This window comes from Clarias gariepinus, chromosome 16, assembly GCF_024256425.1.
Source record: "Clarias gariepinus isolate MV-2021 ecotype Netherlands chromosome 16, CGAR_prim_01v2, whole genome shotgun sequence".
NCBI classification, from domain to species: domain Eukaryota; kingdom Metazoa; phylum Chordata; class Actinopteri; order Siluriformes; family Clariidae; genus Clarias; species Clarias gariepinus.
In genome coordinates, this window is record NC_071115.1 from 8,618,886 (window position 1) to 8,632,456 (window position 13,571).

The 13,571-nt window shown below is 39.4% G+C and overlaps 1 protein-coding gene across 1 annotated transcript in view; it reads right to left on the reverse strand.

Annotated features, from left to right (window-relative positions):
* The window catches only part of aclya (ATP citrate lyase a), a 31,947-nt gene extending 20,262 nt beyond the window's left edge, over window positions 1-11,685 (reverse strand). The window contains exons 1-4 of the mRNA XM_053514678.1: window positions 11,584-11,685; window positions 5,644-5,819; window positions 2,902-3,024; window positions 2,134-2,196 (exon numbers count right to left, since the gene is read on the reverse strand). Coding sequence (XP_053370653.1) covers window positions 2,134-2,196; window positions 2,902-3,024; window positions 5,644-5,802 — 345 coding nt within the window. The 5' untranslated portion in view covers window positions 5,803-5,819; window positions 11,584-11,685. The remainder of the gene's footprint in view (window positions 1-2,133; window positions 2,197-2,901; window positions 3,025-5,643; window positions 5,820-11,583) is intronic.
* Window positions 11,686-13,571: the final 1,886 nt, after the last annotated feature.

Below are 13,571 nucleotides of genomic sequence, written 5' to 3' on the forward strand. Positions count from 1 at the left end.
AGAGACATGAGAGGAAATTAAAAATCATCAATCAGTGACAGCAGTGCTGACTGCAAAGAAGGCAATTCATGTAAAATTCAACAAACTAGAAAAATCCTTGGATTAACATTGCTCTGTTACTGTCTGATTACTAAGAATTAGTCTCAATTGTATCTCATAAATGACATAACACTGTAAGTTGCAAGCCAAGATAAACTGATGCATATGTTTTTAATTTATTTGGGGTTCACCTGTGCTTAATTACAAGGGGCATTCAAGTCAAACTGGGACTTGTGTTGAAATCTCTCGACAGTGTAAAACAGAACGACGTTCACAGAAGACTTTAAGCTCAGTACAGCGATGAGACTCGAAGCCGTGGTAAAGCAGTTTAAAGAAGACATGGACATTAGAAAAACTCAACTAGGAACCGCTGCACAGTCCTGACCTTGCTCCAAGCCATTTACACACGTTTAGGCCATTAAAGGAGTTCCTGGGAGGCTGGCGTTTCAGACCTGAAGCTGTAGTCTGCTGGGGTTAAGCAAGTTTTTACTCTTATAACCGTGTTGTTATTCTTAACAGTCAAAAGTACCGGTCTGGCTTGAACATCCCTGGTAAAAATCTTGTGAATCATCACTTACTGTAACTTGGGGGGGAAGAAAAGAAAAAAAAAAAAAAAAAAAAAAAAACCTCTCGTTACTTCAGTAGAACACAAAACAGATAAATGAACTTAATCTATTAGGGCTTGGATGACCTATGTACTATGATTTACTGTTTTGACATCAGACCCCTTTTAACCCTGCTCACCCCACAGGTTCCACTGTGTGTGTGTGTGTATATGTATATATATATATATATATATATATATATATATATATATATATATATATATATGTATATATGTGTGTGTGTATATATATATATATATATATATATATATATATATATATATATATATATATATATATATATATATATATACACACACACACACATATATATACACACACACACACACACACACACAGTGGAACCTTGGATTACAAGCATAATTCGTTCCGGAAGCGAGCTTGTATTTAAATAACACTCGTAAAACAAATTGAATTGTCCCATAAGCAATAATGCACAGCCTAAAAAAATAAATACATAAAACAATTAATACAATATATAACGTAAAAAAAAATCCAAGGTTTCACTGTGTGTGTGTGTATATATATATATATATATATATATATATATATATATATATATAAATAATGGATTTTGTTTTATTATATTTTGTAGAGATTCACAATAAAGTGCATTTAATGTACAGTGAAACCTCGGATTACGAGTAACACGGTTTAAGATTTTTAATAAATTTTGACTTGAAAAACAAGCGAGTCTTGGTTTACGAGTACCGAGTATCATGTATCACGCATGCGCTTCTTGTTTTGACACCGAGCGTAACGTGATCACAACTGAGCCAACGGTCTTTCTCTCTTGCACTGCGGAATTGTGGGTAATTGTCTACCCTGCTAGGTCTTCGTGCCCCTCTCTCACTGGTATAATCAACATCCTTGCACACGTGTACTGTTTACTATAACACTGTGACCATGAGTGTGCGTAAAACATATTTTATTTCGTGTTTGCAAGTGCGTGTGTACAGCGTGCGTGTACCGTATATTATGACACACGTACGTGCGCGCGTGTAAAGCAAAAGAAAGTCTCATTAGAGAGGTTAAAGATAAATTTTCTCTCTCTGTCGTTATGTGTGTGTGTGCGCAATTTGACACCGAGCCCCTTCACACACACACTCTCTCGCCTTTGTCTGAACAACAATGTGAGAACAATTTGCTTTGATTTACTAGTGTTTTGGAATACAAGTCCACTTCCGGAACGAATTATGATCGCAATCCAAAGTTCCACTGTACTTCCAGATTGTAACAGTAATAATGACACATAGTTAAAGCTAAATAATATGCATTGCAATCCATTGGGTATACATGTAAATATATCAAAATGTACAATTAAAAAGTGTTGCGTAATAGTACAGTACATATTTTAACGCTTTGAAGAGAAAATTTAGACTCATTGTGCTTCTTCTGTGAAATCCCAGTGCAAATTGCCTAAGAAATAACTTTTTTTTCCCAAAGAATGATTAAGCTACGACTTTACCTGACTATGGGCAACAAAAGGCTCTATAAGGAAGTTCTTCAGAATGCCTTTGGCCTTTCCAACCTGAGGAAAGATAAGCCATCAGATGAGTGTCTACATAATAATAAAATAATAATAATAATAATAACAACTGAAACAGAGATATAAGAGCGGGTATAAAGTGACTATGTACTTTATGGTAGCAAAGAAACACTGGAGGCTTAATGACCAGACCTCAGGGCTTCACAAAGAAAATGTAAAAGGAAAACAGGACAGCAATTGCTACAAGCAGCACTCACACACACACACACACACACACACACACACACACACACACAGATTTATTTACTGTGCAGTCCCCACAACAGCATGAGAAGGCTCCAGATATAAATTAACAGTGAAGTGGTCAGGAGAAATGACATTTCAGAGCAAGCAAAAAGGAAAAAAAGAAAAGGAGAGAGAGCGAGCATGACGAGAAGTTAAAAATAAAAAGAGAAAGACAGAGAGCTCAGAGTCTTTAGCGGTTTAAAAGCCTCCAGGGACAGGAGATCATTCAGACAGCGAGGCGAGACTTATAGAGAGGAAATAATAGGACAAGGAAAGAATGAAAAAAGAAAATGTCAAGAATTCAAAACAAAATAATTCATATAAAAGGTTGTATATTCATCCAATAATCCTTCTGACATTAATTCCTTATAGTTATTCATTTAAAAATGTCACACATTAGCTGGTTTTCTGTTTATTGAATCGGCTTTCTGATGAAATGACTGAACATGCGTGTGATCTCACCATGGTCTCTTTCATAAGGCGGGGCTTAAGCCATTCTTTGACGCCTTGAAAATCAAGGTTGACGCCTACCAATCCTAGCTTCCCTCGGCGCTTGATCAGCTGATCCGGCTTCACGACTAATTTCTGAAAACAGAAAATGGAAAGTGTGTCAATTCTTAATACAATATAACCGTAGGAAAGAGAAAGAGGAATAAACACCACAGCAGTCTATAATGAACACGGAGGAGGGGGGAGGGGGGCAAGTGATGGAGAAAGGACAAAGGGTGGAGGTTAGAATAAGTGAGTGAGTCTCTAGAGTGGACATAAATGGGATTTCCTAATGAATCCTCTGCCTGTGTGCTTTTTTCCACTGAGACAGAGAGAGAGAGAGAGAGAGAGAGAAAGAGAGAGAGGGATGAGTCATGTATAATATGATTAGACTCTGGCCTTTGCAGTAATGGTGATTAAGAGATCTTTTAGAGCCAGACTCTAATAGGGGCGACGTGGCAGTGATGCATAAACTGTGACTCGGTAACAAATCACATACTAAAACTTAATACACTGAAACAAATTTCCTACATCCTAAAACTCCATCCTTTAAGTGTGTTTATATACAGTAGAACCTATGACACACAAACCTTATTCTGGATCTTAACATGCCAATGCCTTTTACATACCTCTTCATCGGATGATAATTTATGTATACTTATACACAAGGCTTGAAGTAGTTTAAAATTCTTACCAGTACTATGTAGCTTAAATGTGAGAAGAATAAACCATAAAGGTTTGGTATTTTCTTTTGATGGAATTCAGATAAATATCATTATTATATTTATTTTATCATAATTTTCATTCCTTTTCTTACGTCTTTTTACAGAGAAATTTATACAGATTTAGATCATACATACTAGAACGATACTGGAGATTTTAAAACTATAAGAGAGCATAAACTAAATTATATAATTAAGCAACCACAACAACTAAAACAGTCAGTTGTTATTTTAAGACATGGAGGTCAGCTGTTCAGGAACAGTTCTTGCAAGAACAGTATTGTCAAGACCGTTTGCAAAACCCATCAAGCACCATGATGAAATTGACTCTCGTGAGTTTCTCCACTTTTTTTTTTTCCTTCTTGGGATTTTTCCTTATTTTCTCCCTAATGTAGGCATAACTAATTCCCACCCATCATAAGGGCACTCCCCTATCAAGGCTACAGCTACCAACCAGGGAGGACAAAGACCATCACATGTTTCCTCCAGGTGACACAATCCCGCCACCCGCATCTTTGCTCACGCACCATTGGGAGCAATGTAACACACTCAAAGGATAACGCTATCCGCTCCTTCTGCTTGCATGAGCTCACGGACGCGTGATTGGCTAGAGCCACGATTGATGGGGGAGTGCTAGAGCCCCTGCAATCCTTCCCCTCTGAGATAGCTGTGAGAGACTACAGCATCACCCAGGAATCAAACTCGTGAAATCTGCTTTAGAACAGCCTAATTCATCTAACTACCCATTCTGTGGTTAAATCCCACATGGCATATAATTGAAAGCTAGTTCACCACGACGGGTGTCGAATCCCTTGTTCCATACATCAAGTCGTGCTCTTGATGAGGGGTTAGAGAGGGATATGGGATTCAGCCTTGTGTTAGGTAGTTTTGTAGCCGTCAACAAACCTTTACCACTTTGTTCACAGCTATAAAACAAACTAACCGAACCTGAACGCGCGTTAGTGGAAGCTCATGATCATGCAATAGTAATAATAAAAAGATTTTTTTTAATTGGTCAGTTCGTAGAAAATTTTGAATGACTTAGCAGCAATTATTAAGGAGACAAAGTGTTGGTAAAGATGGCATAGCATTATCAGACGTGTTTTCTTGCTGAAAGTGCTACTGTAAGCCTGGTCTTGAATGCAGGTTTTGGCAGGCAGCTGGTCTCGCATACTTCTAATACTGCAGACCGCCACTGAATATTTCAACTGTGCTCATGAATCTTTATCCATATATAAATTCTGTTTTAGCACTTTGCTTACTTAGCTTCTTCCTCCTCAGTACCTCAGCATTACCTTCTCTCTAAGGAATACTGATGCACCAGCAGCCAAGCCTGATACCTCACATAAACGGTGTATATTTGCACACTGCACACTATTTGCTGCTCTCCTGCTCCAGAGAGCAATACTGGATTCAACAACACTACATACAACACATTAGTCTAGGAATTAATCATTGGTAATAAAGACCCAATTTCTAATACAAATTTGTTGAAACAAATTGTACATGTCCTTTTTTTACATAGGAAAATAAAAGCAATTAAAGCGTGAACCAGTTTCCTTAGACGGACAGACGGACGGATGGACGGGTGGCGGGGGAGGGGTTAGTGGTTTGGGGGTTTAGTGGGATGCACAGTGTTCTGAAGGAAGTTTTTGGGATATTACTGAGAAACTGGCTGGGATGACCTGGACCTCATGAAGGGCCTCCAAGAAGTCCAGACCTCACTCTATGTAATTTACAGGACAAAGCCGTACCCACTGGAGGACTTGGAGGAATTTGTTTCAATAAATTTGTATTAGAAATACAAAAAAAAAAAAGAAATGTATTGGACTTTATTACCAAATTTTAACACTAGTTCCTTTTTACCCACCCTGTAGGTCTCTTATTGGGCCTAAAAAAACAAAGGATCAAGCAAATCTGTTTATACACTAAAAACATATAATTGTTTAAAAAAATAAATAAAGATGTCAGCTGTCTCTACTCTTCTGCCCACCTCAGTCAGCAGCCATGGATGGTCCTGAACCAGTCGGTTCCAGTCTGTGTCTGTGGTTACACTGGCGTAGCGGAAGCGGTTCTGCACGACGGCAGTGGTGCAGATGTGCTTGTACAGGAACTCCTTCCCTGTCTGCTCAGAGATGGCCTTCGCCGACATGTTGCTGATTCACACAACTGGAGGGATACAAAAGAAAGAAATTTATATTAGGCGCATGTCAAGGTCAGGAAAGTTCAACTGTGGCCCTGGATGAGTAGAGTGAGGTGGAAAGTTGCAGATTTCCTGCTGTAAAACATCTATAATAATTAGAGTTTGATCAATCACTCTCACTTCCTTCTAGTCAACCTTATAATTATTGGTTATTGGCGAGATCAGGACTGTACGAGGGATGTGGAAATAACTTCTAAGCGATGTTGGCGAATGATTGTATGTACAGTTTCCATAGAGAAATGCAACTCTTCTGCAAGTGGGCAACAAGTTTTTGGGCATTTACAAGCATCAGGTGAATCACTTGCTCAATGTTCACAGTAGCCTCCGAGCCACCTCGGTCGGGATCGAGTCTCATCACCGTAACATCAATAATTAATATTAAACATCAATAATTAATATTAAACGTCAGAAAAGGGTGTGGTAGTGATTAAGCTGATCTGTGTGCCAGTACACCCTGTTCCTGACACATGATCACCTCCTGAATATAATGACATCAACTTTTGCTCAATATGACCTATTTTCCTGCAAACCATGCACTGTGAAGAGAACGATGGCGCAGTAGGTGTAGCACTGCCACCTCATGGATCCAGGACCCTTGTTTTGATCCTAAGCTCGGGTTACTGTCTGTATGGGGTTTCTGAGTTCGTTTTCCTGTGTTCATGTGGGTTTCCTCACATGTTCTAAAAACATGTCAATAGATAGCTATAGATCCCTTGTATAAATGTGTGAATGTTGCCTTGTGTTGGACTGGCATCTTATCTAGTGTGTATTCCGGCCTCATGTAATAATCTGCAGATCCACCACGTCCAGGATAAAGCAGTTAGTGAAAAAGGGACTGTTGGAAATTTTAACTTCCTCCCTCTACATTTATTACTGAGGCAAACTCTTAGTATTTTCTGTAGTAAATGCTTACATGAGAAACTAGCAAGAGAAAGAACAATCAAAGGACTTTTTGCATCCTAATTATAAACAAGCGAGTCCTCTACATACAAACATTCGAGTTATGAACTTTCGATTGCGATGTCCATCGGCACGATTCTAAGAAACAAGGACAAGATCATGAAACATTTCAGTTTTATACTGTGTATAGGCAATTGTGTTAGTATCCTAGTACATAGATGATGTTTGTTGGACTTTCGAACAAATTGGAGCTCTTGAAGCGGAACTCGTTCATATGTTGGGAACTTACTGCATTATAAATGTCTTTATATTCCTCCTTAATCTTTTGCTTCCTAACTTGTTGAATCTTTCAACTGCCTGCTCATCTGTTTCTTACCTTCTCTTAAAACAACAAACCGATAACTAAAAATAGTCCTGATTGCAAGACTAACATGATTAGTGCCCAAGCCCAGCTCAGCAAGAGAACAGTGTGTGCAGAAAGACATGATCGATGCAATCAGGGGCACAGCGGAGGCGGAATGCAGGACTGATGACTGAGGGAACAAGCTGGCTTTCTCCGAATAAACTTAAAAATTGCAAGGAGTGTCCACAGTGATGCTCCAAATTACCATCTTTTTGTCATTTTACCATTTCTATACATCAAAACGAGTGGAAATGTCACCTTGTCTTGATAGTTTGGATGCTAGTAGTCTTCATTTATTTATTCTCTAATTGGAGGTTAAACACACAATATTATTTATGAATTTAAAAAAAGTGCAGAAGATGCCTTTTAAAGTTACATATTCTACTCTTTTTAAATAAAGTTTGCTGAGATCTTAGAGGTTTTCAAAATGTTCCTGCTGAAAAACAACTCAGACCCGACACTCCTTTTTTAAGCATGCTGTTTCGGTGTCTGTAGCTTTAAATAAACTGCTCCTGACCAGTCCTTTGTAAAAGCGCATTTTCAGTATACAGCCAATCAGTATAGAGGGACCAGAAACATCCATGTTCGGGACCTAATCAATCATTTCCCTCACGTTTTTAAGCTTTTCCTACCTACATTTCTGACTAAATAAAATAAGGAGAAAATATAAGTATGAGCATTAGGTCATGATGACTTTCGCAATATTTAGCAATTTGTTGTTGGTCTTCCAGCTGCTCCCGTCGTGCGGTTGCCACAGGGACCAACTGGTTCGCACCACAACTTGGGACAGGTTTTATACCGGATGCCCTTCCCGATGTAACCCTCCCATTTTATCCGGTCTTGGGGCCAGCGCTAACAAGCCAGGGCTGGGGTTTCTTGGTATATGAGGTCACAAAAGGGAGAAAATTTGATTTGCTTGTTTAGGTTTGTTTGCATAATATGTCGCCGTTAACACAAAATACAGCTGAAAATACCATTAATCTTAGGTCAGGATGCACATTCTTACAGTACGTAGTGCAAACACAAGACTAATATGATAAAAGTGTGAATACAGTTCACATGCAATGAAAAGCCTCTCTTATAGTCTGTAGACTCACGTACTGTATACCAATGCTGTATGACTGTATAAATGCTCCTGTGTGACCATCACTCCATCAAATCATCCATGTACGTCTCTTTCCTCCTGACTTCCCTGAACCCTGTCAGCACCTTCATCAATATGAGAAGAATCCGCTGTAAGTGCGCTTGACCCTTCTCCTTCTCATACATACGGAGCAATCAGACCTGCCAAAATCTGGCATAAAATCTGCACTGTAATGCAAACACAAGCATACACAAGCAGTCTGACTGAAAAGTGTTTCTTCAGAAAGGTCACACTCATTCATATGCAAAAAAATGAGTGTGTGGTTCTGTGTGTGTGTCATGTGGTAATAATTTTATTCTAGAGATATATTGGGTACGTTCATACCAGGAATCTTGTAGAAAAAGCTAGTTTCTTCACCCTGGTTTCCGGATTAATTTTTCTGGCCCAGAAATGAGTTCCGCCCCATCTGTGGCTTATGACGATTCACAGAACTATGTGGTTACAGTATAGGGGTGGGATCATTCATGGGAAGGACAAATCTTGTATTCCACTGAAACAATTAGCTGTGTTAAAAAAAAAAAAAAAAAAAACACGTCTATGTCTCTAATGAACACATTACAGTGTTAAAAAGGTAAAAAATATATATATACATTTAGGGGACGACCAAGGACTTGAGGACAACACACACGTGTTCAGTTGGGATAGAAAATATTTATCTCACTAGTTTTCTGATAATTAAACCATGTTACAAAAACAGGACAGACGCATATCCAACAACCGTTAGATAAAAGAAAACAGTAGGGCACTCGATTGTGACAAGGATGGACCATGTCACTGTGTCAAAACTATACAAAAAAAAAAAACCACCATTATCACCACCACAAACTGTTCTTATCTACTGTGCATTTAGCAATGATGTATTTTCACAAGGAAACATTATGACGAGGAAGTGACAGAAATTTACAGAGAAAAAAAAATAAAGATTTATAAACAGCTATGGAGTTAGTCATAGAACTGGTTTAACAGGAGACCGGACCATCTGGTATGCACTTAGTTTAATTAGTTAGGATGGGGGAAGAGCTGTAGGTATTGATCAGCTGTATGGAGAAGATCTGGTTCCCTCATCTGCATAAAGAGTGCGTTACCATAAGACAATGCCATAAATTTTGAGATAAATAACCTTTAAGAACGGGCAGATCAATTAAATCCTAAAAACTACACTGTATAGAACCATAAATGTTGTGGAATTACAAAGACAAATTAATAGAAATGTCCATGAACACAGTACTGTACAAAGATCTTAAGCCAACCCGCATTTCTTAAGGTGTTGCTTCCAAAAATCCTGAATTTCTAGTATTTTTAATGTAGTCCTGAGGACTAGTTGTCTCATTTTCAGTTCGTGTACATGACCAGTTTCAGAGAAATGTTGTTTGTTCAACCACAGTCAGGCTGCACACTTTGCTTATTTAAAAAAAAAAAAAAAAAAAAAAAAAAACACCAACCACACATTGCGATTATTTTCACACATATTGCGATTTAAACTGCACTACACCCACTGACAAAAGTGAGTACACCCTTTAAATTTTAGCAAATATTTTAGTCTCTCTTCCCAAAGGATAATACTATAGAAATGAAACTCGGATATATTTTAGAGAGGTCAATGTGCAGCTTGTATAACAGTACAGATTACCTGTTCTCTGAAAATAACTAAACATAAAGCCATTATTGTCAAAATAGCTGGCAACAAAACTGAGTGATAACAGCTGTATGTACATCTTTAACCATGCAAAGACACATTTCCTTTTTAATCATGTTCATGTGTTTGTTAGTGGCTAAGTACGTCTCCAGACCTGAACCCTATTGAGCACCTGTGGGGCGTCCTCAAGCATTATAGCATTATTGAGGAGTGGAAGAGGATCCCAGCAACAACATGTGAGGATTAAGGCCATGCTAAATGACAATGGTGCTCACCCATAATATATTTTTAACCGTTTTGCATGTCAAGCCACTTAGTCTGCATAAGGTATTGTTAGAGGACAGTAAATCTGAACTGCTATACAAGCTGCACATGACTACTTTAAAGTGTATCCAATTTTCATTGTCCCTTGAGGACATATAATAAAGTGGTTGATGAAATGTGAGGGGTGTTCCCACTTTTGTAAGATGATGCACGCAAGTTCTAAACATTTTGCATTGTATTAAAATTTATTTATCCATACTAACACCAAGAAACTGGACACAAGATGTCACTAATTAAAAGAATGTTTGCCACTATTTATTTATTAGCTAAAAATTATTAAGAAAAAGAAATACTTATATTATTGACAACCTCGACATATATTCTTACTTACTCATCATCTATTCCATTTTATTCTGTATACAGGGTCGTAGCGGGCCTGAAGCCTGTCCTGGGAGACTTAGGCCTTGAGGCGGGGTACACCTTTGACGAGGTGCCAATCCATCGCAACACACACACTCACACGCAGTTTGAAAATAAGCCTAATCTGCATGTCTTTAGATTGTGGGAGGAAACGCAAGTATTTGGAAGAAAACCCACCAAGAACGTGAAGAACATGCAAACTTCATGCACACAGACCCGAGGAGAGACGCAAACCTGGACCCTGGGGGGGCAAGCGACTGAGTCAACCACTAAACCACTGTGCTGCCTGACTATGCCTATATTATGTAAAACAAAATTGCAGCCTCTCTCGATTAACTAACTGCACAGGTCCATATGACGATTTTGAATTTAAGGCAGTGAGAAACAGGGGCAGATGATCAGGCTGGTGATTAGTATACTGGTGATGCTGAACGCTGAGTGGTACAGGGAACAGACGAGAGGGGAAATGAGGCTGCTGCTGCTGAGGCTGTTACATTGTTACAAAATAAATTACATTAATTTAATCTTCATCGTTTCATTCAATGTAATATGTTACAATAAGATGAAATGAGGGGGAAGAGTTTTGCACATTAATACATGCTGTTTTCTTGGACCTATAATGGGATTAAAACACGAAGCGAAGACTTTGATCTTTTAGGGAGATGAAAGGCGGAAAAGGATGTGATCATTAACACCAGGAGACTTTACTTTCACCCTTAGGAGTGGGACAGACCGGTGAAACGTGTTTACAAACACACCCACATCCTGCGCACTTCCAGTGAATGAATAAATAAAGCATGACACAGAAACAGCGCTCAAATGTATTTACACCTCCTTAGACTTTTAACAATCCATTATAACAGTAAAGTCAATTAACAGCAGCATAAAAATGTAATTAAAACCAATCAGATGACCTAATACAAAACAAATAGTATGTAGTTTACCTGACAGTGTCATACTCACGATTTATGAACTGTAAGGTCTGAGGTTTGTTGATTTGTTTGTTTGTTTGTTTTCAGCTCCAGAGACCATACACCGCTCTCACTGCCGCTCGCGCTGTCCGCGCGCTCTGTTTCAGCGCCCCTGTTTTGTTTCCTCCACCCCCCTCCCCCCCTCTGCATCAGACGATGGGCTGGTCCGATCGCTCTGCGCTCTGATTGGTCCACTCCGTCCCACGTGTCTCAGCTCCGGCTAATTCAGCCAACAAACGCTCATTGCTTAACAGTGGCCTCGTCAGGCGCCGAATCAAGTCCGAATTAAATTAAAGGTTACTACAGCACAGAATAATACAATGCCGGCTGTAAAACTAATATATGACAGAAGCCCTATGTGATATAGTAACGTCTTTATTGTTTACTGGGTTATCGTGATAGGAAAATCCGGATCGAATCATTTGACTCACTAAATAAGAGCCGACTCTTTCCAATCGACTCCAAAAACGACTCATTGGAATTATTTTACTATACAAAAAAACTAGATATTTTATCCAGTAGTAGGTATTCTTGGCCTCATTACATAATCTTACTGTACCTTCTATTCATTATTCATTCATTCATTCATTCATTTAGCAGTTAGCATTGTCGCCGTGCAATTCCAGGGTCTGGGTTCGATTCCCGCCTCAGACATGACTGCAATTCTGGAATTTGCATCATCTTCCCGTGTTTGGTGGGTTTCCTCTGGGTACTCCCACAGATTAGCTAATTGGCGTTCCCAAATTCCTCATAGTGTGTAAATGTGCCCTGCGATGAATCTGTAATGTACGAGGTTGCTAGGGGCCCGGAGCCTATTCTACTACACTTTTGGCACAAGGCGGGGTACACCCCTAATCGTTCAGTCATTTATCTTCTATTTTGCTTATTCTAGACAGCACGGTGGTTTAGTGGTTAGCACTGTCTCCTTGCACCTCCAGAGTCCAGGTTCCATTAGGCTAAATGGCGTTCCAAAATTGCCCATAGTGTGCAAATGAGTGAGTGTGTATGTGTGTGTGTGTGTCCTGCTATGGATTGGCACCTTGTCCAGGGTGTACTTGGCCTCGTGCCCTAAGTCTCCTGGAATAGGCTCCATGCCCCTGCGAACCTGTATACAGAATAAAGCCAGGGTTCTCACCAGATCCAGAAAATATGATCATATAACCCCAATATTATCATCCCTGCACTGGCTACCTGTTCAGTTTAGAATTAATTACAAAATAGTATTACTTACATGCAAGGCTTTAAATGGTTTAGCTCCCACATACCTAACCAGTCTTCTAAAACGCTATAACCCACCACGCTCCTTAAGATCACAAAACTCTGGACTTCTTGTAATTCCCAGAATTTCAAAATCTACAAAAGGGGGTAGGGCTTTTTCATATTAAGCTCCAAAACTTTGGAATAGCCTTCCAGACAGTGTTCGGGGCTCAGACACAGTTTCACAGTTTAAAAGTAGACTCAAGACGCATCTCTTTAATCTGGCATACGCGTAACTCATCCCATAACCTCATACTCCAGTACACCTATCCTGAATGGCAACTACGCTAATTCTCTCCATCTGTTCTGTACTTTTCTACCCATCCCGAGGCATCTGGAGATTGTACCAGCTTCAGTAGACAAAGGCCAACCCTGTGAGGATCCTGAGGCATCCAGAGAAGGACCAGCTCCAGCTGAATTCTGCTTTATGATGGTTGGAGCTACACATCCTGCTCCTGTGCTCCCAGTGATCCAGATCCCATCTGCCCTCCGCACCTACTGACTCATCCCTATGTTGAACTGGACTTCATGTTTATTTAAAGAATTTCTGTTATATTGTACTGTACTTTCAGCTGCATAACACACATGGTGTTATATCATCTCTATGTTTTATCACCCAGATGAGGATGGGTTCCCTGTTGAGTCTGGTTCCTCTCAAGGTTTCTTCCTATTGCCATCTCAGGGAGTTTTTCCTTGTCACTGTCGCCGTCACCCTTGGCTTGC